The sequence below is a fragment of the Aquila chrysaetos genome, chromosome 7 (genome assembly GCF_900496995.4).
Source record: "Aquila chrysaetos chrysaetos chromosome 7, bAquChr1.4, whole genome shotgun sequence".
NCBI lineage: Eukaryota > Metazoa > Chordata > Aves > Accipitriformes > Accipitridae > Aquila > Aquila chrysaetos.
In genome coordinates, this window is record NC_044010.1 from 12749356 (window position 1) to 12776406 (window position 27051).

The 27051-nt window shown below is 36.0% G+C and overlaps 1 protein-coding gene across 2 annotated transcripts in view; it reads left to right on the forward strand.

The window, feature by feature from the left end:
• ZNF654 (zinc finger protein 654) overlaps positions 1 to 25909 on the forward strand; it is a 37360-nt gene extending 11451 nt beyond the window's left edge. The window contains exons 2-9 of one of the 2 annotated variants that reach the window (XM_030020249.2): positions 467 to 612; positions 5153 to 5234; positions 7189 to 7324; positions 11499 to 11701; positions 12471 to 12610; positions 17403 to 17544; positions 19261 to 21577; positions 21970 to 25909. In XM_030020249.2, coding sequence (XP_029876109.1) covers positions 467 to 612; positions 5153 to 5234; positions 7189 to 7324; positions 11499 to 11701; positions 12471 to 12610; positions 17403 to 17544; positions 19261 to 21577; positions 21970 to 21977 — 3174 coding nt within the window. In that variant the 3' untranslated portion in view covers positions 21978 to 25909. Of the gene's footprint in view, positions 1 to 466; positions 613 to 5152; positions 5235 to 7188; positions 7325 to 11498; positions 11702 to 12470; positions 12611 to 17402; positions 17545 to 19260; positions 21578 to 21969 lie in introns of those variants that run through there. The other variant, XM_041124845.1, reaches the window with a different exon arrangement.
• The last annotated feature ends 1142 nt before the right edge of the window (positions 25910 to 27051 follow it).

The following is a 27051-nucleotide window of genomic DNA, read 5'->3' on the forward strand; positions in this document are numbered from 1 at the left end:
ATCAGATAAGAAAGGGTGACTGGTATGTTTGTGCCTTTCTCTGCTGACGTAAAGGCTAGAAGAGCACAATCTAGTCGTTCCCCTTTTTGAAACTTTTACAATGGAATCTCTGGATATTGTTTTGGACTCTCTAATTTGCATCCTCTTGCAAAAGAAAAACTTGTGTTTAAATGCAGAGTGTAGTATCTACTGTGATACTATGTAAAAATAAAGTATTTCCTGCCTTACCCTATGGAAAGAATAGTTGAAGGTCCTTTGTGGTCTATCTTTTATAATGTAGGTCATAAAGTTTCTATTTATTTTTTTGGTTTGATAACATAAAATGGTCAGGTTTTTTGGTTACAAATCCTACTTCTGAGGGAGAAGGAGGGGAGATAAAGCAGGTATTGTATTAACTACTTATTATTTCTGACTAAAGAGAGTGTTTTCCATTGTAATACATATATTTCAATGTTTTTGTTGTTAGGTTGTTGAAGACTATGCTGGAAGATGGCAGGTTCCTTTGCCTCAGCTTCAGGTGCTTCAGACGGCACTCTGTTGTTTCACGTCTGCCTGTGTATCATTCCCAGCTGAATGTGAGCACGTACAATACGTATTGAGTAGCCTAGCTTTGTAAGTACTTTTTTTTTTTTAATTACTTCCTTTACATTATAGACTGTCTGTGTTACTTTTATAATAGCAATAGGGTCTCAGAGACCCTCAGACCTTTTAAGAGTGGTTTTACCAGTGATGTAGCTATATGGAACCAAGAATTACTAACTGAGGATACAAAAGCTAGAATTTAGTTTAGTCTTTTTATGTTCTTGTTGAATATTCAAGTCGGATATTACAATGTTGTGTCATAAGGGCTTCTGGCAAAATGAATAATCTAAAGAAATAAGCGATCACCATGCAGACTTCTTTTTGGAAAAATCTTACTTGGAGTACATAATTGTAAATAATTTATCAAAAGTTTTTACTGTTCTGCCTCTAGTGATGTGATAAAGTATTTAAGATAAATTTCTTGTAGTGTTTAAGAAATCAGTAAATTTTAAAATGGATTTTTACATTTGAGTTATCAAAATGCTTATGGGATGACCTGTTACACAGTTAACTGACCAAAAGTCATATTCAACTTAAAGAACTGCAGAACGCTATGTCATAAATCTTGCTTGCATTGGTGGTTTTCCCACATGAAGGCTGAAAGTGTCAGGGTAATGATCAGTAGATAAGTAGAGTCCCATTTTTTTCTTGTTCTAAAACCCTACTTTTCAGGTTTCAAAATGTCAATGTCGAATAGAAGTGGAAAAAAAAAAAAAATCTTTAAGTGAGTTAGATATACGTAGCCATGGTGCTACGTAATTGATCTCTCAGCAGATGGGGACAAAAACCTAAAAGCTAGCTTTAATTGTGATTTTGGTTTGAGTAAATCAGATTTATTTGTCCAGCTGGTTAAACTGCTTTCTTGTTGAGCGGTGCTTTCAAATACAACTCGGTATCTCAGTTCAGAACGTTGTGTGGAAATGTCTTGCTCCCGCCTCATCTAGTCATCAGAAGTGAATACTCTCCTAGTCTTCCTCTCTTAGTTTACTTGGTCAGGAGGACTGGGTTTCTTATCCTTTCCACTGTTCTTGAGCTATTGGTACTAATTACATAGCAGTCAAGGCTTTATTCTGTACACTCACAGAGTATATGCTATCTTTAAGTGTTGGTGAAACTTCACCAAAGAGAATTACTGTTTTGTGTGTGCACGAAACTATTTGACATGAGACTATTTATGGAATCATAAGACAATAATTTTTAAAACTGGAATGCTCAGGTATCGGAGAATGACTAGCAGTTGCATCAAAACATGGTGACCTCTGTGGTTTTTTTCCACTAGTTTTTAGAAAAAACCCTCAAAGTTCAAACCACACTTTTATATACTTTTAAGTGTCAAAGCTTGGGAGGAGAAAAGGTAGGAATTCAGGTATTTGTCGTATGTAGGGTGGTCACTTCCTGATAATCTAGAAGTGAGTTGGTCACTGAGTTCCTGTCACCCTTGGTTTTTGGAGCTGGGTTTACTCACTGAGATTTTCTTCCATTCTAGAATGCCAGCTTATTGTTTGTTCTGATTCTGCTTGACTGGTGTAGTTTTGCATGTGTATCATAAAGGGATCCTGGGGCTTAGTAGTTGCAGTTACCTGGGAAACCTTGCTCGAATCTCTTTTGAAAATTTGGTGTATATTAAGTCTTAGTTCTTTGAGAGCGAAAATCTGCCTGACTGTATTGCCATACTCGAGTAAGATTTCCTTGGTAACCAGACAATAAACTATTAACAGTAATGACTGTTGCATTTCCTATACTTACTAGCCTTGCTATTCATCACAAATGAAGCAGCATCTGTATTGCCATTAATATCAGGGAGTTTTAATAATGGTGCCAGCATACTAGTGTTCTTAGGCAATCTTCTGATGCCAGTAACATCAAAGTAGTGATGCAATAAATCTAGGAGCACCATTATTATAAATGGATGGATGTCGATGTGGCTGTGCAATGCTGCAGACTGGTTTAAGATAACAGTGCCAAGCTGGAATTGACTATAGTAATTTTAACTGAATGGAGACTGGTGATGAGGAAATAGAAATATTTTGATAGCTTCCTTTATTAGTCTGATAAGAGTGTGTAGCAGGTGCATTGATGGGGAAGAAAATTGTAGTTTATACTTGTTCACTATTAATTTTCAGATTTTTTTTTTTTCAAGATCCTATTCTCTTCAAAACAGTCAAAGCAAACAAAAATGGATGCATGCATCATTTGCTTTAACTGGTTTTGTCTTATTATTTAAGTTCCAGTTTGGTTGCTTTTCAGATCATGACATGACTCATGCCTGACCTTTCCTGAGAGTCAAGTATGCTGCAAAATTTTGTTTATCAACATGAAATAAGATGATGTTTTTCAGAACAAAGTACTTATTTTGGTACTGGTTGTTTTTTCATTCTATATTTGAGTTGAGATTCAAGGACGTAATCTGGAGAAAAATTCTGTCATTGAACATAATGAATGTGTATCTTAAATTTTCTAGGTCTGTGTTTGGCATAGTTTGTCACTGGTTAGGAAAAAAATTACTGCAGCATAGTCTAAAGGAAACCTAATTTTTTTATACATTTGCATTATTGCCATACAAAATTTCATTTTGTTTACGTGACCATTAAGATCTTTTAATGCACAGTATTTCTGAAAATGTTACTGAGAGGAAGAATTGTCCTAAGTCTGCTTTTTAACTTCTTTTGAATCAGTTTTATTAAAAAGGAAACATTTTGTTCTGTAGGAATACTTTGGGTGTTAACTTCAAATATATTGAAGATTGACTTTAAATTTGGGGATAAGTGCAGTGAACTTAATTGTTCTGCAAAAGAGTTCTTTGTCCAGCTGTTCATGAAAAGCTGCCTTTTGTTTTAAGAGCTGTTGCAACGGAAGACTAAATTGCCATCAGCAAGATCTTGACTCGAAAACCTGTAGGTTGGAAGAATGCTGGAACTTCTTCCAGGAGTCATCTTCCACCTTCTCCTTCTCTGCCTCCTTATTCTCCTTGTTCATTTGGAAAAAAATGTCTAGAATAATCTTACAGAAAATTACTCATATTTTCTTCTGTTACGAGGTCAAAGCCTTTGCTGTTCAGTTCTGTTTCTAAAATGCCATGGATGCACAATTTTTCTTTCAGTACTCTTTCAGTAATAATCTTTGTCTCTGAGAGTCGCTCACTTATTGCCTGCCGCTCATGACTTTCTCAGCCAGCAATTGCAGATTATGTTAGTGCAGTACTTGGTAGTTGCCTTTCCAAATAGAAATTAAATTTTTCAGAATCTTAAGGCAGCGCAATAGCAGGTGCACTGGAGCTGTCTGCAGATCTATGAGATCCTACTACTTAGTTTTTGATTGAATTGACTGAGTTGCAAGTAGTATCTGGAAGTATGCTTCTGTAAGTGAAGACCTAAATTGATTTGAGCTCTGGAAATCTACTTTTTACCAACCTCTCTGATGCTGCTATGAGGATTGTTCATCTTGGTCACTGTATTAAAAATAAATAAAATGCTCAACAAGTATTTTAAGATGATGGAAAACATAAAGGCCACAGGTCAGTTTGAATCTAGGCTGCTGTTGAAAGGATCAGTCCTGCCTTCTCCCTGATCTGCCACCTCTTTTGAGGTAGCACTTGTGAATTCATGTTGCTGCACATAGACCTGATTTGCTTAAAAACTTGTTGGTGGTAAAATTGAGGTTTTATCAATTTGTTTGAATGCCACACAGAAGATGAATGTAGTTACATTTGCGTATTTGCGCAAAAGCTCTCCCTTTGAAAATAATCTTCAAAGACTTTTTTTGGAAATATGAAATTAATAGCAAAAGGCTTTTATTTGGAAATCGGAAGTGAATAGCACCTTTAAACCTGCATCTTCATAGAGAGACTTCAATGGGCATTACAGCAAGACCGGCTGAAATGGAATAAAATGTGTTAGTAAAAAGTGCTTATACTTGAAAATATGAATTGTTGGGTATCTGCATTCATGTGAAGTTACTATTCCTTGAATGTAACTCTTTATACACTGTGCATACTATAGTAGTTTTACAGTTGTCCTCTTCCTTCCTCAAAATTGCTGCATATCTGACAAATGCTTTGGCTTTTGAGGAAGGTTCACTTTTGTAATGGTGAATGGGGAGCAGCAGTATGGAGGACATAAGAGTTCTTGAGGGAGAAGATCAGGCAGGTACTGTGAGTCTAAATGTCCTGAACTGATGAAAAAGGTGCAGCAGAAGGGATTTTAAGTTGTGCTTAAGTATAATCTGTTTTATTACTGATTTGGTCTTGTTAGCTTATCCATGGCTGTATTGTATTTGCGACTTGATGCCTGATGAAATATGTGTTTGAGGGGTGTGTGTGGAAGTCTTAACTGCCAAAATCCAGCACAAAATATCAGGCCAACATAAAATTTTTGCAGTATGAGTTGTGTTTAGAGAGTGTGGGGATTGGCCAAACTTTTTTTAGAGTGACTCTGGCATGGGCATGGGTCTAGAACTTATGACAAACCTTATTTTGTTTTTAGTGCTGTGAAAACTAATAGACTTACCGTAGTTTCATTTTTTGAATTAACATTTTTAGTTTGGTTGACTTGTTGCTACTTCTGTTTTTTAGGAGTTTTTTTGAATTGCTGCTGTTCTTTGGAAAGGATGAGTTCTATGAAGATCCTTTGAAAGATATTTTAGGTTCAATCCAGGTAGTGTTGCCTACTTTCATATAAATCTTTAATATTATTTTAGTACATGTAAAGACAGTTTTTGTGGATATATACCCTGGAGGAAACATGCCATTATAGTGAAAGAATGTAGCTGCTTTACTTACATTTATACCCAAAGGAAAAGCAAAAAAAAAAGGATATTTGAAGGGAAAGCCATTTATTCTTACATTTATAATCAATATTGCTATTTGAATTTACTTGGACCAAGTAAAATGTACTTCTCTGTTTGTAATACCAATCTTGTTAAAGACATATTTTGTGCGTTTCCTGTATAGAAGAGGGAAGCTTTGCTTGTTTATATCTAATTAGAACTTAATGTCATCCAGTGTTGCGTACCAGTTCATGACATGAAACCTCAAGTTTCCCTCTGTGGTTTTAAACAGTAAATTTGAAATTGAAACTCTATCTTGATGAACTCTTCAGGTCAGCATACACTCTCATTGTTTAAAACTGTTGTACTCTTGGCTAGACTGGGACAAGGTTTTGTATGGCTATATACAACTGCGTAAGATAAATGATCCTGGATTTAAAAACTTACCTTTTTTTGCCAGATATGTCTTTTTGACCTGAATTGATTTTGAGAGTTGAGTTCACTGCATGGGAACCCAAGCACTTGTGCCACCATGAGAGGAAACTTGTTGTAGGGAAAGAAAGGATGAAAAACAGGGTTGTTTCTCCTGTTAATACTGATCATGGAACTGCAGTTTGAGAAATAGCTATCCCTTAGTTATTTTTATGTTGATACCTGTTTGTTACTGCTGCTACAAATTAATGTGTCAGCACTACTTAATTATCGAACCAGCAGCAATTACATGCTTGATTAGAATTGGTGGAAGAATGGGATCAAGGAGTGGCTTAGCAGCCTCAGGAATGGGTAGGGTCTCTTGCATAAGAGTAATGGGACATTTTGGCAGTCCTGCAATAGGTGCTTGTCAAAAGCAGTCTATGAACAAGAAAGAATTTAGGAAAAAGTGTGATGTATAATACTTCTCTGTGCTTTTGTATTACAATTTTTAATTACCTTGACTTTTAAACAATGAATGTATTAAAATAAATCTTTACATAATCTTCTAGATAAAGAATTTCTGAATCTCTTGTGTAATCACACTGTTAGTGAAAACCATTGTTTCAGTTACTTAACCTTTTTTTACCATCAAACATAGTCATCTGAACATAAAAGAAAAAAATTGGGTTGAAACTAAAAGAATTTACAGCAGAAAAGCATATGTGAAGGAGTTAATTGTATGTGCATAGAAGCCATTCTTCAGCTACATCTTTTTGTTTCAAAATTAGATACCTTTTTCTTGTGATTAAAATTCTACTGTTGATTAACATTAATGTTAACACTTTTACCAGCAAATAACAAGGCGGGGGGACAGGGAACTTGGCTCATGTGAAAATCATGGGTGGCTAAAACATTCCAGATTATTTTAGGCAAGCATAATTTCTCTTATGTAGAGATTTGGAGAAAAATGGTTGCTTGAGGGCTGGTGACTCATATGGCTTAATTCAGTTTTTCCATCGTAGAATTCAGACACCATCACTGGATCACAAATCCAGTGTCAGCATGTCTAAATCTGTGCAGACTAGCATGAGGTGAAGACTTCTCCCACAGCATATGTCAGTAATATTTCTAATTCAAGGAAAGGTGGTTTTGCACTGTTATGCAAATACAGGCTCTTGCTGTGTGCTTATAGAAGACATGAGCATTCTGGCTTCCACAGTTCTGTATTACTGTTTATAGACAATATAAGGTGTTGCTTTAGGGCTTTGTGTAGGCCTGGTCAATGAAAGAGTTTAGCTTGAATTGTTGACTGAGGAAATACTTAAACATGGGTGGGTTTTCTTGTTTCTTATCTTTTGGATGGCCTAACTTTATTTTTAGACAACTTTTTTTTTTCTTCTTTCTAATTGTTTTTCTTTTTACATGTAGGAATGTCAGAACCTTCTAAATAGATACAGAAATATGAACCTGGAACTAGTGACTCGCATCATACGAGATGGTGGACCATGGGAGGATCCAGTATTACAAGCAATTCTTAAAGCAAAGCCTGTATCACAGGAATTAGGTATTTCATTTACCATGTTAATTTTTTAGAGTACTGAAAAATGTGTTAAATTTTGCTTTTTTGATATTAGGGTCAGGTGTTGTCAGCTGGCATTGCGCACAATTTTAACTATTTTTCTGTAGTAAAATGTACTGTCCCCTTTTTTATTTGAAAGAAAACTAAATTTCTTTGCTAGTAGTTTAAGTCTACTTTTATAGTGTAGAGATCAGATTATTAAGATACAAGAGGCTACTGAGGAGTTACTTATAAAATTAATTTACCAAATCCAGGTGTTCAACCCCTGAAAGAGCATGGAGAGTGACTTGACTTCAATTAGGCTACTGAAGTAACATGGTCAGGGGAGGACCTGATGTGTAATTCTGTCTCATGGTACTCTGACTCATTTAATTTTTCTTTTAAATTGTAAATATTAGGGCTTGTGGCTTTTCTTGGTTCTGTTTAGAATGAGGCCTGTGACTACACCTGATAGCTCCTTTATGTATATGTAATTCCTAGAGTTGGGAGTAGGGGAATGATTTCTCTTCAGGCTGAGAAGTAAACCAGCATTTTTAACATTGCGTGGAAACAAACATTACCAGAATGTTAATGAAGGTTCATGAGGAGAAAATATCCAATCTACAGTAAAGTCTTTACTAACATCTTACGTGACATATTTGCTAGCGGTGTTCACAGAGGATCTCTTAAAAGCTGTTTTTATTTGGTAGTGATAGGAAATACTAGTTCTTCTCTAGTTGCTGTAGTGTAATGCACGATTCAAATTCATTACTGTGTTTATGACAATGTGTTTGTTCTGTAGAGAGAGGAAGAGGACTATGAAGTCGAACAGCTTAGTGAGCTGCATCCTTAACCAGAGAAAGTATTCTGATAGCAAATTAACATGATTAAGTGGGTAGTCGTCATTGTTTTGTGTCTCCTGTGAAGCAAGCACTTGAGCAACATAGTTTACCCATGATTTTTATTACATAACTGATAAACTTCTAGTCAAATACCGACTAGAAACAGAATGAAAACAGAGATTATCCCTGTTTTGTTTTGTATCGAATGACAAACTCTAGAAGTTTGCTGGTTATGATCTGAAGTTAGGTCTCAGTCTCCATCTCTCCAGCAAAGAATTAGTTTAGTCCTTTGCCTTAATGATTCGCTTGATCGTCATGAAGCCTCTCTATGATGGGTAACAGTTTGAGGATTTTTGCTTATTTTTAACCTGGCAGAGTAGGAATGAGACTGCCTGTTGTCACTAGATGATCATTTTGTTTCTTTTTGTTGCAGGCCATATCTCCTTCCCCTCTGCTGAGGTATTCTGCCTCCTTTTATCTTCTGATATCCCCCCACACCCCCTTGACATATCTCATCTGTGATGACAAAGATTTTATTTTAGATAATACCTTTCGGAAGCTTTTTCTTTCTTGTCTCACTTCCTCTAAAATCTGATTCTTGTGAAGTCTTACACAAAGCCAACATTCTGTGCTGCTTTATAGGCTGGCAGTGTTTGGTGTATACTTTGAAACTTGGCCATATAGTTCCCTTGGGGATCACTATTTTAAGTGAGAAAAACTGCCTATTATTGCTGAATCACCAACCATTACTTGCAAAAGTCAGTTTGATAAACATGTACTGTGTGAACTACGTAATCCTGTCCTAGATTCATTAATTACACAGAGAAGTTTAGGCGAAGACAAACCTTGCTGTGTCTGTCTTTACATGAATTGTAGTGTACTTTGAGATGTTGCAGTCTATTTTGAGATGGCTGGAAAGGCAGGCAGCCTTCGGGTTTAAAGAAAAGTAGCAGGGTTGAAACATAGGAGCAATACACTTCTAGTAGATCAGGGAGAATAAGGCAGTTTCCTGTGAACATCTAGAATAGTATTGCAGGCAGAGGTACACTCAGATGTAAGCAGTTAAGTTTCTAAGCTGATGGTTGGCATCTATCGCTCTAAAGCAAAGCACTGCACATGCTGCCTGGACAAGAATAGATGTTGTTTTCCCCAAGCCATTTTTAATGTATCACAGACTTGGCTAAATGCTACTATAGTAGTTAGCAGTTGTCTTTTGCTTGGGGGGTTAGAAGAGCTGTAAATGCTGCCTTGGGAAACGAGGGCATTTGACTACAGGGAGGGAGAACAATCCTGGCAGTGGCGTAGCTGGAACTTGCAGTCTATTTAAAAACAGCGTTGGAGGGTGTAGGAGAGCCCTGTCCCTGGAAGCTCGTGCTGTCAGTGTTGGAGGGTGTAGGAGACACCCTTCCCTGGGAGCTTGTGCTGTCAGAATTGGGATTCTTGCCCACACAAAGTGGGAATGATATGACAAATTAACCTGTATTGTGGACTGCAGTCTTCCCTTCTTTGAGGGAAAAGGACGTTCCAGCCAGCTGTTACACGTGCAGCATTTTCTTAACATTATCATGTAACAAAAGCTAAGTATTTCTGGCCTAAGTATTTCAATGTGGATATTTGGTAATCTGTTGGGTAATGTTTGCATATGAAACTGATGGTTGGATTTATTATCATAAGTATGTTAATTCAAAAAAGGAGAGGCCTTTACTTGGCTTTAAGGATTGTTCTGTGCGATCACTTTTTATTGCAGTTAATGACCAGCGTTAGACACTGGCTTTTTTTTCAGCTGTCGTCTTTACTAAGTTTGTACCCAGAAGTGCTAATGCATAGTGGGAATGAGATCATCTCTTATGGTGGACCTTATGGTACATCTATTAACAAATATAATCTAAAACCTTGTATCACCTTTAATAATATTCCTTAAATGTTCATTAGCATATAATACCATTAGCTTGCATAAAAATAAAGATGCTAGAGAAATCCTGGTTTTAAGCATAAGGAATGTCTTTCAAACAGGCATCCTTTAAAAAAAAAAAGTTTAAGTGAAAGCTTGTTATACAAGTAGTCTTTTGCTTTTGGCAAAAAAAATTCTCTTAGCTGTTCAGATTGTGGTTTTCAGTAACCACTTCTATTTTTTAATCATTTTAAGTGTTACTTTAAGTTGTTTGTAACTTTCTTGATACAGGTTACTTCTAAGATATATACTTCCCATGCTCACTTCTAGCCTTCATTGACTTTAAATTGACAATCTCTTTTATTTTTTCTTTTTTAAAATATGAAACACTGTACAGTACTACAGGGCATGCACTGGAAATTGTGGGGTTTTAACTCTTTCTCTTAAGGTAGCTGTTGAGAATATAAAAGGAAGATCAGGCCATATTGTCCAATACATTACATAAATGTTAACACCTTATTAACACCTCAGTGTGTGTTTACTTGACAAGATGCAAACAATTCTCAAAATAAAAGCAGCATTACTGCATTTTGTACCCTTGAGTGATATTTTAACTTTTAGTTCTAAGAGACCCTAGGATCAGTGTGATCTTTTATAATAGAGATCTAAAGCATGTCTGCTATGTATTTCATAATTTCCCAATTACTTAAATGTTAGTAAGTAATAGTTATGTTCATGTTTAATACTTAAACGTTAGTATTTTGTGTATCTCAGTTGAAACAATTTCATTCAAGCATTAGCTTTAAGATTAGCTTTTTAGATCTGAAACACAGATTTCCAGAAATCAGGGCCTAGAATTTAAAGGTATTTAGGGATTTAGAATTGCGCCCAGTAGCACTTTTAGAGGAAGAAAAAGTATATTCTCCACTTCTCCAAGCAAAATGAAGGTATTCAAAACTACTTAAAGCAACAGCATGTGAATTGTTAACTTTTTCACCACTCCGAGCTCTTCCATTTTAATGGGTAATGAGTATCCTAAGTTGTTTTAAATATTTATAATTACAGCATTGGAAGTGATGTTGATCTTATACTTCTGACAATCACCCAGATTCCAGTGCTGAGAAAAAAGGGAATTTTTTTTCTCGAAAATGTTCGTATCTGCTTCTATGTAGTGTATATTTTACTAATCCTTTGCAGCATCTTGTGTTGATCTGTTAGAAACAAAATACTGAATTAGATTACTGGTATAAGAAAATAACAATTTCTGTTTCCAAGCAGAAGGACAGAATCTTGATGGTATTTAATTTAATATAAGATAGCTTCTTTAGCAGAGCCTTTTTTATATTATTTGTTGACATTGCACTATTGAAAACAACATTACATTTAAATTAATTTGTTGTTTGGACTTCATATTCTAATTGCCTTTAAATCTTTCTTTTCTGTACAGTTAACAAATATTTAAGCTCTGAAAATCCACTGTTCTTTGAACTACGTGCCAGATACCTTATTGCCTGTGAACGCATCCCTGAGGCAATGGCTCTTATCAAATCTTGCATAAATCATCCAGATATCAGTAAAGATCTGTATTTCCATCAAGCTCTTTTCACCTGTCTTTATATGTCACCATTAGAAGATCAGCTATTCCAGGAGGTATTGTTTGTCAGTATACATTTTTTTTAAATGAAGTGGTACATTATACTTACTGTATACAAGTTGTCAAGAGGAGCATATGGAACTCTGTTTTTGTAGAACCAAATGTCATAAAATCAGGCAACTACACCAGTGTTGCTTAACTCAGTGCTGGCTTAAGCTTTGAAAAGTTAAATGTTAAGTGCCTACAAATCTTGTTGACCTAAATGCAATTTTTTTGGTCAAGTTTACTTGTAGATATATTCCCTAAATAACTTGAGTCATTAATATTTTGTAACTTCAGTGTATTGACTATTTTATTATTGACTATTATTTTAGCAAAAGCACTTGAGCCTGATTGATGTCAGTCCAGTGTTTTGTACATTATATAGTTTTGTTAGCCTTGAAGTTTTTTTTGATGATGCTCCAGTATGTAAAATGAGACTGTAGCTGAATGTGGCCCTACTTTTACCACTGAGTACTTACTAGATAACTGCTTTTCTTAACCTTGTTTTAGGAACAAGCTACCATCATTCAAAAAAGTGCTTTTGTGTAATCTTTTAATTTCTCAGACAATTATTCTGACTGTCATTACTCTAAGAAATATGAAGGAGCTCTAAATATCTCCAAAATCTCTATTTACAGACCTACACAAAAGCTGTTCCAAAGAACTCCTATGTTAATAGCAATTCCTGAAGTTTTCAGTAGCTGCTTTAATATAGCACGGTCTGATAGGTTTTTGTTTCATGTTAGCAAATTTATCTAAATTGATTTTATTTTAATTGTATAGCACTTGTTGAGGACTGATTGCAAGAGTGGAATTGAGATCATCTGCAACACTGAAAAAGAAGGGAAGACTACCTTAGCCTTACAGCTATGTGAATCGTTCCTAGTCCCACAGCTTCAAAATGGGGACATGTATTGTATATGGTAAATACTTTATTTCTGGTGAAGCAGCTTAGCAGATAATAAATGCTTATTGCCAAAATGAAACTCATCTAACTTTGAGATGTAGCTCAAGTTTAAAATACCAGATAAAAACATTCTAACATGATTTTTAAACACTTCTAGTACATCTGTTATGCCTGTTGCCTTTTTACACACAATCATGTACAGTGGTAGCCTACATAGTATGTAACACTTACTAACTGTTTCAAAGTAACAGAAGGGTGAGCCTTTACATACTTTATGCTGTAAATACCTATAAATATGGCATTCATTATTAGCAATGTGTACCAATATGCAGTCTGTAGACTCTCTGGCAATGCAGATATTTTACTGTTCTGCTAGTTAAATTACACTGCTTACAATCAAACTGTAGTATGTCACCAATGTGTCTAAAAAGAGAATATATGGTTCTGAAAATGCGCTATGAATTACGCAAACTTTTACTTCATAAACAGAGCCATAACATAAATGGTGGTCCTCTAGAAAACATTTAAGTAAGAATGTCTTCATACACACTGAATCAGCTTGATAGTTGGACATTTTTATGGCTAAGAAGTGTTTTCTAAAGAGTTGTCAAAACAAATTTCATCATTCTGAGGACTGAAAGATGGCTAAGGAAGATAATCGTTCTGATTAGCCTGTATAATTTCTGTACCTAAAGTAACATCTTTATTCCTTGGTAAAGTATGCTTAATTGTTTGATTATGTAGTTAAAGCAAAAAGGCTTAGTCAGCAAGGATTTGAATTTTTTTTCAGTCAATAGAGATTAAATTATTAATCTGCATAACTAATTTTAATATGGAGTTTAGAATCTATATAGGATTTCCTTGTTCCCAGATTTCAGAGAATTGAAAAGGTGTGTCTACTTTTTTTTTCTTGAGCAAGTAATGAAGGTCAGACATGATAGTGCTTTTTCCTTAACTATTGGATGAGTAATTGATTGCGTTGAATAAAAACCTTTTGAACTATGATTATGACATACATTTATAATACAATGTATTGGCAATACCTAGTGGCATTTTTCATTCAGTCTGTCCAGAAAAAGGTGGGCATGACTGTCCCCATAGGACAGATGAAGAAGTTCAACCAAAAAGGTACATAGTGTGTGTGAGCCCAGCGACCAACTTTGGGATAGAATCCAACTTTGCTGGTTCCTGCCCAAATGCTCCATCTCCTGACTTCTTATTTATCAGGAAATTCACAGATGTAACCTATGCGTATTGGTTACATGGTTAGTGCTTTCTGTTTGGGGGATTCAGTCTTTTAAGGAAGGCATTTTAAATATTGGAATTAAACCTACCTTTTAGACCTTTTGCTGTAGTAACATGTTAATGTTGCTCTTACCCCGTTGATTATTGAGTCTTGCATCATCCGTTTTGAAAACTGCTATTCAAAACAAGATGTCTGTCCTCATGTTCTGGCAAAGTGGATGTCAAAAATGAAATTCCAGAAGAGACTAAAGTACTGTTTGAGACCTGTTTATGAAGGAAACCATTTTGGTATCTTAGTATTTTAATATTCTGTTCAGAATATAGAACTTGAGGATCTTTGAAAGAGTTCAGAGCAGTTATGTCTGTGCAGCTAGAATAGCTCTTTTGTTCTTTACAGATGCTGAGCCTTAATAATTGTGTACCCAACAAGAGAAGTCTGCATAATGCTTAATAGATAATGTAAACTGGAACAAAGTTTGTGAAGGCCTGACTATACTGTAATTCAAATTTTTGAAGAAGTAGGAGGCAGGTTCTCTTCTTCCCTAGAGAGGATTTTAATGTCTTCAGCACAGCATAAATCATCTTACCTTGTCTGGAATTCAGGACCTTGCAGATCTAGCAGGGATCTAGCAGCAAACACTACTAGCAAAGATAAGATACCAGAATAGATTAGAAAGCTGTAAATTGCAGATATTTGCTATTGCTTAATGTGAAGCAGCTTTTATATGAAATCTTCATGCTGAAACCATTAGTTCTCATATTATCTCAGAGGAAGATGGACTTTAAGCAGCTCTGTCACAAAACGCTTACTGTTTTCATTGACATTAAGAATAAATTCTAGATTCAGATGATCTGAATTATTTTTCTGAAGTGAAAGCCCATTTACAAATTAATCACAAAGCAAGCTGTGCTTGGTCTTACTAGAAATATTTGTATACAAGGTATTGGTAAGAGAACAGTCCATAATGATGTGATTAATGACCTTCTAGTATCAAAAAGTGATGTCTCTTCAGAAAGACAGCCAAAATTTTGATGGAACAAGTGTAGCAGAATGGCTTGCCTTTTCTGCCAGGCAATTTTAAAATGCTGTTTTGGCTGGTTTCAAGTGATTCCTATGCAGTAAATTCAGGAAGTCGGGGAATTTTTCCCACAGGTTCCATCAGTCTTTGGCCTTTAGGTAATTTTTGTGAACTGGATAACATTTTGATAAAGTGTGCTATCTATGCCTGAGGAAAGATAGACTTTCTACTTATCAACAATAGCTAGATCTAAAACCTTTGCTAAGGTAGGATGGGTTTAACCATTCTCTTAAGTTCCTGATGGAGGCACGCAACGGGTTTGGTATTTTGCGGAGGGTTAACAGACTGGAATACCTGGTTGCCTCTGGTAAAGAGGTGCCAAGTTCTGTGATCTCACAGTGACAATTTAAATTGCCCCAACGTGTGTCCATAATAGTTGAAGCACATGCCTCAGTGTGAACCAAGTTCTACTATCCAAGAAGTAAATGTCATTAAGTACTGTACTACTATGCCATAATAATTGAGCAAATAGAAGTCTACTCCTGCCTGCATTATCTCAAGTTTATCATCTGTGTTGTGGTCAGTGACACAGAAATATCTCAAGTGCTGTTGATTTCAGCATTAAAGTTGGTATCCAAAGCATTTAAGTGATTGAAATAGAGTCCAATCAGCTCTTCAAGGATGCTTTAAACCTTAATGATTATCAAAGTCAGAAATGTGCTTGAGAAGGAGAAGCCTCCGTGTCTACATGGAGGAATAAGACTTAAAATATTATTTCACATCAGGGTCTAGTCAAATGGTGGTTAAACTGATTTAACAGCTTGCTCTTCACCAATGGAGCTGCTCCTTCTACTTTCAGTTTTCTTCATTGCCTTTTCAGCTCTTTCCTTGTGCCAGACGTCACAGTTGTCTGAACACATGGCAAGCCACTTTAACCACTAATCTCTCAGAAGAATAATTAGTGTTGAAATGGCTTGCTCTGAAATGGTGTGAGACAAAGCAGAGAATAAGTTGTATTATTTAACGGCTGTAACATTTAACAGCAATAATGTGCAGTTCTTTCTTTTGTACTTCAGGTTGAGACTTTTACTGAATTTTTATGAATGGTTTGGTGCATGAAGACACTAGTTAGTTTCAAACTCGTATGTGAAGTTTGCAAAGACTTTCAGGAATTTAGATTTCCAGCCTGGTAAAGGCAGAGGTGAACAGCTTGTATCTTTAGAAAAACTGTAAGACTAATTTTTTTTTGTGAGTAGAGCTGCTTGTAGAATTCCTTTTTCACAGTTTCCCCATATAAGCTTGATCTTCCTTTCAACTTCAGTTTTCTTGGGTTCTGAATGAAAGAAAACAATCAAGCTCTCTTGTCTAGCTCTTAAAATATCAAGCTGAATTGTAGAGCTGTCCTAAATTGAAAAGTGAAGTTGGTGGTTTCTTACAGGCAGTTTTGTCACTTCCTTTCATGCAAGCACTGACCTCACTTAAGACAAGCTTAATCTCAAAAGGTTTGCCTGATTTGTATCTGGCACAGACTAGAGACTCTGGAAGATTAGCCAAATATTTGGTCAGTAACTGGGTTTGTGTTTTCTGAGGGAGGAGGCTGGTGGAATAAAAAAGTGTCTTCCTTCAGAAAATGAAAGTTGATCGGTCCCTTGTTTTCATTGTAATGTTGGAGTGGGATTTCTGCCTAGTCCTAACTATATCTACTCCTGGGTAAAATACTTGTGCTGGCAAATTTTCTTAAAATTAAAAGTTAAGTCTGATTGCCTTTCCAACTCTCTGAATTAAAGTGCATAGAACTTACAGGCTGTAAATTTCAATTGGCTGTATTTTATAGACTAAACACATTACCTGTGTCGGAGCTCTGTTGCAGAGTCTAGCAATCTATTCTTATGTTTCCTTGTATCAGTCAGAAGTGTTATTTGACTGAGGATCCTAGAGATGCATGAATAGCTGTAGAGCCCGATACTTTCATGTAACTGCTACTGGCTAGAAAGACCAGTGATGACAGCAGTAAAAAAAAAAATCGTGTTGTAATATGCATAACTGGAGAATATCAACATCAATGTTTCCTGTCAATGGACTGTATCAGAAGCTAGCTTTCCACAATGCTCCCATTTTCCACATTCAGACACTTCTTTTCCTGAAGGACTCCCCATCCATGCACTGAAAGTAACTTAATCCGAAGAGCACACAGAGCTTGCTGTTCAGCCTGATGTTTGCTGCTGGTGGTGTTAAGGGCTAGATGCTGTAACATCTGATTTTATTATGCAGTTCTCTGATACTAAGCTGAATACATTAATATTTTGTTGAATATTTAATTGGCTCAGTGATAGGAGATACCCTGAATGCTTTCACAAAGTAATTAAGTTGCATTTTCCATTGTACATATTGTGTACAGTTGTGGTGTTAATTAGATTGGTATTATGCCCTCAAATATGATTTTACTTACAGAATATCCAAATAGTTGTTCTTAGTAATGCATCATGCTTAGTGATAGAGTTCTAAAACTCAATCTAATCAAAATACTTCATTCTGTACTTATAGGGACCTGATCTTCATTTGGAGTAAACTGCAGCTTAAATCTAACCCATCAAAACAAGTGTTTGTCGACCAGTGCTACCAGCTTTTAAGAATTGCTACAAATGTCAGAGTAATTTTTCCTTTCATGAAAGTCATTAAGGATGAAGTAAGTTTTGTTTGTTTGTTTTACCCTGCCCCCCATTCTTTTTGTAAGTGAAGAGAAATTATTTTTATATTGTGTAATGGCAACTTTTTGTGGAAAGCTAAGAGGGGGTAAGGAACGACACAATATTAACTTAAAAATTTTGTCAAGTTCCAGAATGTGCTCCAATATTGTGATTGCTCTTGGTCTGTTGTGTGTTTTTAAGATTTTTTTGTTTGTTTATTTTTAATTGACTGAATTCTGAGTTTTTCTTTCTGCCTGCAGTAAGTTTGAGCAATGTTATCCTCTATAAATAAATGGGAAAATTAATAAATACGAGGAGTAGATGTGAAAGATGCATTGCTTGGGGTTTTTTTTAGCTTGGCTCCTTAAGGAAATAGGACTTGTGTAATGCCATTGTATCTGCCTTTCATGCTTGTTAAGTTCTGAATCCTTTCACCAGTTCTGTTCAAGTCTGCAGAAGTGCTTAATGTAACATAAAGAAAAAGCTAGACTAAGATAGGAGAAGGCATAATTTTGCTTCAGAAAAGTGCACTGTTTTTCATGCTTCAGATGTTAGTCTTACACTGTCCCATACAGGCATCTGCGAAAGATGTAATGTGCAACACTTTGCTCACAGGAGTGCAAGTTGTTTCCAAACAAATGTTGTTTTTTACCATTAACCTGACTGAACAGAGCTCCTTCATATTCTATGCCCTAAATGAATTATAAATTATTTTGTCACGGGTGCTGCTGTACAGTTCTAATTGTAATGATTGGCTGCTGTTCAAGATTTTAATCTCAGTATGTATTCTAAAATACTTGGGGTGACATGAATAACTTTTATTTGTATTTGCATCTGAATCATCGTATCTTTTAATAACCCACTACATATGGAGCATTGTATGTATTTGTTAACATACATTTAAATATAGGTAGGTATTAATTATTTCTAAACTTCCTGAAACTCTTTTTACTTTAATCTGCTACCTGTTGGGCAGAATGTTTCTGATCATCCCTCTGAATTACATGTTCAGGGCAGGGCCCCCAGCTTAAAGTGTGGAATAGGAATTCTGCTCATTGGAAGGATAGTTTGTCAATTCTGAAAATTGAAGCCTTTTAGAATGCTTGGCCATGGGTTGTTATGGTTTCCCTGGTGGTCGTTGTTCAAAATTGAGGGCAATGTTTTATAGCTTGTATTTTTATGCAATGCAAGTTAAATGAGTTAGAACAGGGGCAAAATACAGAGTAACTGTCCAACTGTAGTGTGAAACAGCCTAGGTAGTGAAGATGCAGACAGAAGATACTGCTAGATCAGGTATGATTTGCTGCAGTCTGGTTTTATATGCCCAAATAATTAATTGAGTTTCACTATACAACTGCGCGTGGCAAAAATATCTGAAGCTTTGTTGACAGTAGCTGTATAGCTTTCAGTGCAAACCAGATGTTATTTTTGAGCATTTTTTATCTGTATTTTATAGTCTGGTTTGAGCATTACTTTAAAATGTACGTGCCTTCAGGCAAAGCTTACTAGTAGGATGCTTTCTGAACTCCTAACTATTTTGCAAGAGTATTAGTATATGGGATGTTGATGTTTGGGCATTGTTTATACTAGTTCTTCTTCTTCTGTGGGTCTCATTTTTTTATTTTACTTTCAAGCTATAGAGTTCTGTAAGCCCATAAGGAAAATACCATTATGCATACTCTATAATTATGGACGCTGTAATTTCCTTTGTGCAGGTTGGTGAAGATGGTCTTCAGATATGTGTTGAGATATGTGGATGTGCCCTACAGTTGGACCTCCGTGAAGATCCCAACATGAAAAGTCTTATTTATAAAGCAATTGCTCATTTTCTACCAAATGACTTGGAGATCCTCAGAATTTGTGCTCTTTCAATCTTTTTTCTTGAGCGCACCTTGGAATCTTACTACACTGTTGAACATTTATATAAATGTGCGGATGAAGAATACAATGAGTGCACTAGTTCTGTTCAAAACCGTGTACGTTTTGAATTGCTTCCCATTTTGAAAAAAGGTTTGTTTTTTGATCCTGAGTTTTGGAATTTCTTGATGATCAAGCAGAATTGTTTAGCGTTATTGGGGGATAAAGCCTTTGCTGGCATAAGTGAAAGTACACTGGAAAACTCTACTGCAAATACAGAGAAGATAACAGAGTATAGGGCTCTGAATGAGGAACGTGTCTGTTCAACAGATGTAAGCAATGGGGAGCTTGACCCTGAAGACCTCTCTGAAGCCCAGTCCAAAGGTAATGCCAAAAAGAACCATGAAGCTCTTGAGGCATCTAAAATGTTAGATCAAACTGTACCAAGGCACCGCTGTGTGATATGCAACAAGGAATTTCTTGGTGGTCACATTGTGAAACATGCACAAGCTCACCAAAAAAAGGGCAGTTTTTCCTGTGTACTTTGCACCAGAAAGTTCAGGCAAAGAGGACTTATGCTGAAGCACTTAAAGAATCATGTCAGGAAGATAGAAAGGCAACATCTTGCTGCAGTTCTTGAGGCTGGTCAGCAGGCTCCTGCTGTTAATGAACTAGAATGTTCTGATGTTTCTCTGTCTCTTGAAAATGGGAATTCTGATGGTTCCAAAGATAATGAACCAGAGACTGCAATAGCTCCAACTGCTGACCAAGTGGTCCAGGTGGAGGAGGAGACTGCAGAACAGGTATTTGATGTGGTGGAAAACCATCTAAGTGACCAGGATGATGCTACTGAAAATAGTAGTGACAGCTGTTTTAATAATGTTCCTGAAGCTTTAAGTACAGAAAGTTTGCCTGAAGATGATGAGAGCTCCAGTAAAGAGTCACCTATTCTGCACAAAATGAATGGAGCTTTTTGCTCTCAAAAAGACATTGATGCTATGGATGAGGAAGGAAGCTTTAAGTGCCCTGCTAATGGTTGTGCTAGAGTGTTTAAAAAGATAAGATTCCTCAATAAACATGCAAGAAAAGCTCATCCAACTGATTTGAAAGTGCAGCAGCATATAATGAAATGGAATAAAGGAAAATGTCGGTTCTGCCAGAGAAAATTTGCTGATTCCCAACATTTTATAGACCACCTGAAGAGACATGTGTATCCAAATGTTTACTTTTGTTTACACTTTAATTGTAATCAGAGATTTAAGCTGTCAACTGAGCTTGCAGAACATACAAAAAGTCATAGCGTTTTTAAAGCTCAATGCAATTTTGCAGAGTGCTGTGAGCTATTTGAGGAGCTCCCTTTGCTGTATGAACATGAGGCTCAGCATTATTTAAATAAAACACCAGAATGTTCAGAAGATGCAAGTGAAAAAGATTCTTCAGATGATCCTTCAGAACTTTGTAGTTACCAGGATGATGATGAATCTATTAATGAAAAAGAAACTGTAGATTTACCAATTCCAACTTGGAAGTCAAGGAAGGATTCTACAGAACCAAAGACATATATTCAAAGTGTTGAGAAGAAAGCAAATAATGTAATTCACAATGGAAATGAAAGTTTGTCTGAGGGTAGCGCTACAGTTTTAAGTTTGATAGACCAAAAGACACCCGTGTTACAGCCAAATTCTGAAAACTGTAATGTTGTTAGCGACCAACTAGTCAATGGGCACAGTGACCTAGATCAGACATCATCAAAGTCTTCAGAAATATCTTCGGACAGAGTGGCAGATGAAACAAGGACAGAAAATGGGTCAGTGTTACCAGTTTTACAGAATTGTCATGATACACCACAAAATAATGCTGCTGCCTCGCAATTACCTTCTAAACCAAATCAGACAACAGAGAATACTTCATATGGTGTCATCTTAACAAAACCGTATTTTAGACCATTGCCTCCAAGTTATCTTGATGAACGATACATTAGCATGCCAAAACGTAGAAAAATTTTGACTGATGAAGTAGATGCTCATTCTGAACAAGATACATTTTGTAGCAAAACAACAGAAAGATTTAGATGTGGCAACTGCTTGACCATCTACTGTAATTCAGAAGCACTTGAGGCTCACCTTGCACAAAAGAAGTGTCAGACGCTCTTTGGATTCGATTCAGATGATGAAAGTAAGTCTTACAGTCCTTGTGGGTTGGTTTGTTTGGAGGTAAATACCAACCAGAAAACTGTATTTGAAAACAGGTAACCTGATGGAATAGATAAGACAGACAGGACTTCTAAGCAATTGCAGCATCCTAGAGCTTAGACAATTAAATCGCAATGCTGTGCTAAATTGGAAGTTCAAATTGGACATGCTGTTTAGATTAAGAAAGAGGTGGTGAGAATTGGTAGGCAGCTCTAATGGAAAAGACTTCTCGTAGAACAGAAGGGCGTAATTCAATCTGTCTTTCCTTGCATGTTTGAAACTAAACATGTTGAAAAACATAAGCAGTGTTCTAGATTAAAGAATGATTTACATTGGTTAGTCTTCATTTTAATCCCAATGCATTCTCTTTTACAGGTGCCTGATTCAATGTTGTGGGAAAATGTATCAAATGAGGAGTGGTGTAATAAAACACTACGTGAAGAAGCATCAGTTTGTTTCCCAGTTGGCCTTAATCATAAAGCAGTCTCAAATTACTAAACAAAAACATGACCTTGATAAAGACAAAGCACATTTTCTAGACAAAACTCACAGAGGAGTAATAGGAGCTCTGCAGACCTTGAGTCCAGAAAGGTTGCTACAAAATCCCCAAAGTACCAGTTATCCAAAAAGCCACATTCATTCCAAATGTGTGATTGAAGCTTAGCGGCACAGTCTTTCTAGCATGAAGGTTTAAGGAAAATAAGGCATACAGTTGAGCAAGCAGAGAAAGCAGAGGTGTTAATTGCCTTATGGAAATAAAACCAACCAATTCTGAAAGCTGCTTTAGTTGGAAAATGTGTGGTTAAAGGATATCCATCCACACAGCTGGGAAGGAATCATTCAAGAAGGTGTTACATTATTGTAATATGGATAAGAAATGCATAGAGGAACCATGCATTCGTTTTTCAAAGTTTGAGTATGTGATTCCATTATCTGCTAAAAAGCATGGAGCTCATTTAATAAACTTATACTCAGAATCCAAAAGAGGAATGTAGAAAGAAAGCTAAGATGGGTAGAATGCTCAAATAGCCAAAAACTTCAAGTACAGAGTGTGCAAGGAAAAATGAGTTGATGTGATATTAAGGGTGAAAGTTATGCACAGTGGAAATCAGATGCATGCAGGAGAAGCCCTTTTCAAGGCTGTGGTAAACGTGTATGTTAAGTGTCCTCTAAAACATCTGTTGTAGTTGCAGGAAGACTAATACAAGCAGTACGTGCACAGATTGTGTGGCTATTAACAGAAGCCAATTGAAACAAATACAGAATGTGAAGGGGGTTAAGCTTGCATTAAGGGCAGAGTTAAAGTAATTTTATGCAAATACAGAGGTCCTTCAGCTGTTGATATGACTGAAAAGAAATTGAGATGGCTTCCTGTTTAAAAAAAAGAATTAAAAAAAAAAAGGCAGGCAAAAGCAGGGCACATGTCAAATTGGAAAAAAAAGATCAGGAGGAGCCTGTTTCACATATGTGATATTTCTTAATGGTGGCAGGTCACAACTCAGTACATTACTTATTTACTGTCTAGAGGAAGGGAGAAAATATGTATTGACTCAACATTAAGACACATTACAACCCTATCTAGTAGTGTCTCTTGAAAAGATAGCCTTTCCCAGAAGTTAGTAAAGGAGTTAGACTTAAATGTTAAGCACTTTATCCAAAATTCACTGTTCATAGAAACAATCAGAATGTGAAGACAAGAAATTTGAGTCTTTCAGCTCTATATGTAATATCAAAATACTGGACACTTGGAAACCAAAAAGATGTTGTTGTAGTTTTTGATGTTCCCACCCCAAACAGAGGTGTGGCAAACATTCACGTTGTCTAATTACTGTGCTAACTTATCCTCTAATTTATCTTATACTGTCTTGCCACCTAAAAATACTTTATTTGGGATCCTGTTCTATGCGGGTAGCTGAAAATTTTAATGTGGTTGTAGGCATGGAAGGTATAGTGGTGAAAATTGGTGTGTACAGATGGAGTCATTACAGAAATGTAGGATAGCAAAGACCAACTGTTCCTGCTCAGCTAGCTTGCTTACTGAATAAATAGTTCATCACAATGCCTGTATGGCATAAGATGATGATCAACTTCCGTAAATCAACAGATATGTAAAAACTAATGAGTAAAAAATCACAAGGTACATAAAAGATCTGTTCATTGTAGCAATGGCTCACACTTGCAAACCTAAGGGTTTCGTTGTAAAATAGGCTGTTAAGTAGTCCTGGAACTTAAACTTAATAGTTCAGTAATGCCTCTGCTAATAATCCTCTGTGAAATTAAACAGATATTTGCATTAATTCTGCTTCCTTTTCCCCTCCTGGGAGGTAAAAAGAACGCAAATTCAAAATCATACTCTTGAATTCTAGAAAATTTTTGCCTTAACTTTGAGTTGGATTAACATAAAAGGTTATAAAATTATGATCACAGGTATGTGTGCATTACATTAATACCGATGACTGGCCCGCTTTCAGAGATTCTTATGACTTTTGAGGCACCAAAGAGGTTTTTTTGCAGTTGCAAAAAAACTGAATTAAATGCATCATTCATTATATATACATATATACACACACTATATATATATTTACATATATAAATACATTAAAAGATTTTAAACATAAAATTAATGGGGACCTTATCAGCCAAATGCACTTTTACATTTTTTTGTTTTCAAGTTACCAACTAATTTTTAAGGACCCAGTTACCACCTTGTATGTTCTCAGGCTCCCCTTTCTTTGCTTAACATTGTTAATCTAGTTGATTTGCTTAAATATATTTGGAAAAAAAGGTTAATTTTAAAGTATTACAGTTTTAAAAATCTGAAACTCAGTCAATAGATATGACAAAAATATTTGTGTAAAGTCTTTTTAAATGTACCTTTAATCTTTGGTGCTTTTTTGCCTTTTCCTGGAGCTCCATGTGTTTGAAGATGCTTTAAAAAAATGATTGAGACTTGTATTTTCTTTTGTTTAAAGTGTGTAGATAAATGCATCTATGTACATGCATAAACTGTGACCATAATTTTTTGTACCTGCATTAAACTCATTTTTGTTCAAAGATGCTTTTCTTGGACACCACCATTTGTTTATACCATGTGTTCAGTATATACACTTTGGAGAATGGAAAACTGAATTCTTGCATAGGTGAACATTAGCATCACCTAACACCTATCAGAAATATGCTAAATTGACTTAAAGTGGGTGGTAACATTTTTGTTTTAAGTAATGATTTTTACTTCAGAAGACATTGCATTTTCCTTAAAATACTCTCTGATATCTGTTGGTATTTTCAGAAAGTTGCAGTATGAAACAACTGTAATTAGGAGCAAAAAGATACTTGTAACATGTAGGGGATAATTCTACATGCTTTTTAAGGATTCCTTAGTATGTGGAATATTACCCTATACTAAGCCTGCAACTTCTAGGGCTGAAAAAGGTTCCAAATCTAGAATTGAAAGTTTGGGGTTTTTCCCCCCAGGCATTAAGCATTGTATGATATAATTGGAAGTACTTCTTCAAGATGTATCACTTTGATTCAATAAATACTGAAGTACATGTGTAATGTAAGCATGCAAACATCTTAAAGCTGCCTGAAGTTATACATGAGCTTAGGAGCTTTGTTGAATCAAAGTTTGTGCATTTCATTACCGATAATCATATTCTAATAACATTCCTCGAGGTGGCTATAACTTGGATTTAGACTTTCCTTTTAAGACTGTCTACTCTAACCCGATCACCGTTCACTGTAAAGGTCATGTAAATTCTAATTTTCAAAGAGTTGCCGCTTGGCACCTTTCACAAAAAAAGAAATACTGAAAGTAGGTTGAAAGTGGTCATATCTGTGGGGAAGGTCACTGGTACTTTGGTTATTTAGCCATATTCATTAAAACTATATAAATTGTATAGTTTGGATAATTTATAACATTAAAATTTGTGATTTTAATATCACATTGAAGGTTCAGCTGTACTCATTTCTTTTATTGTTTTAACACCAGTGCTATGGACAAAAGACTCAAAGGGGGTGGTAGTGTTACTATTTTCTTAATTTATTTGGTACTGTATAACACCTTTCTGATTAAATGCAGTGTATGCATTTTGGGACTCTTAATTTGTAAAAGCTGTTACAGGTTCAGCAAGAAAGGAAATTTGTGCTTCCTTGTTGAATGTTAAATTATTTTACTTTGCATTTTATATAAGAGTACAAATTAAAACTGAGCCATCAAACTGCAATAAATCAACAGTAGTGTTTCATTTTAAAAACTTTTTTGTACTGTACATAGATTTGTTCAATAAAACATTGTCTTTGTTGTTGATAGAAATTGATCTTGTCTTTTGGGGAATTACTCTGAAAACACTGCTGCAATGTTTATAGTTACTGTATTACATGTGGTGTATGATTGTTGCATAGCACCTGTGTAAAGCTGCCAGGTCTTGATGTTCCAGGTATGTGGTTATCTGGATTTTAATAGACTAAATCTATTGAAGTATATCCAAGAATACCCAGGATTACCAAGGAAATTAAAACAACTCTCATCTCTCCTTCTGCCCCCTTTTTCTTCCTTCTAGCTAATTAACTACCTGCTCTGGTAAATTTGGGACCTCTTAGTTAAATACGTCTTCAAAAAGTCATGGTATTATTACAGTTTCTTTACAAATAACAAATAGATAACTGCTGAAGAGAGAAGCATGTCTCTGTGAGGGAGAGGAATAGCTTTTTTGGTCATCGGTCTGAGACATGTGAAGAACACACCTGCAGAAAAAGTTTCCATCAGCATTTGAACTTTAGACACCAGGCAGTCCACTCCTCAGGTTTGACTGACCCTAGCCATCTTCAAAACACTGGCAACTTTTAAGAACATTTATTTAAATAGTCAGCTACGTGCACTGGGAACCAGCCTTCATAATTAGTGCAGATATCCAAGTCATTTACAAACATCGTGTGTTGTTCAGATGATACACTCCCTGGTAAAGGGAATCCATCAGAACACAAGGGGAAATGGGAATCTGCTCAGTGATCACCCAGGATCTCTGGACAGGACAGGCCTGTGGAGATTCTGACCTGGTGAGAAAGGGCTCGTGCAGTGTTTTTTGACATGCTTATGGAGAATGGCACGAGTCTGGCAGGGCAGAGATGGAGGCAGTAGGGCTTGGGAGGAATAAAGCTTGCAAGGAAAAGTTTTATGTGGTGTTTAAAGAAGTCAGCAGACCCGTGTTCATTTTAATGCCTTGTATAGTGTTCACTCCTGGAGGGCAATGGCTTCAAAATGCGGGGGAGGTTAACCACTCTGAAACTATTCTGTAGGGCTTGAAAGCTGAACTTGGGGCCACAAACAAGTCTGGATGCAGCAGTTTCAAGATACCTCTGCTTCAAGTTGTTTGTTTTCCTCCATCAAAAAATTGTTCTTCAGTGGCACTGTGTTACAAGTACCAAATGCTGGCCTAAACCTCTTAGGAAGATTGG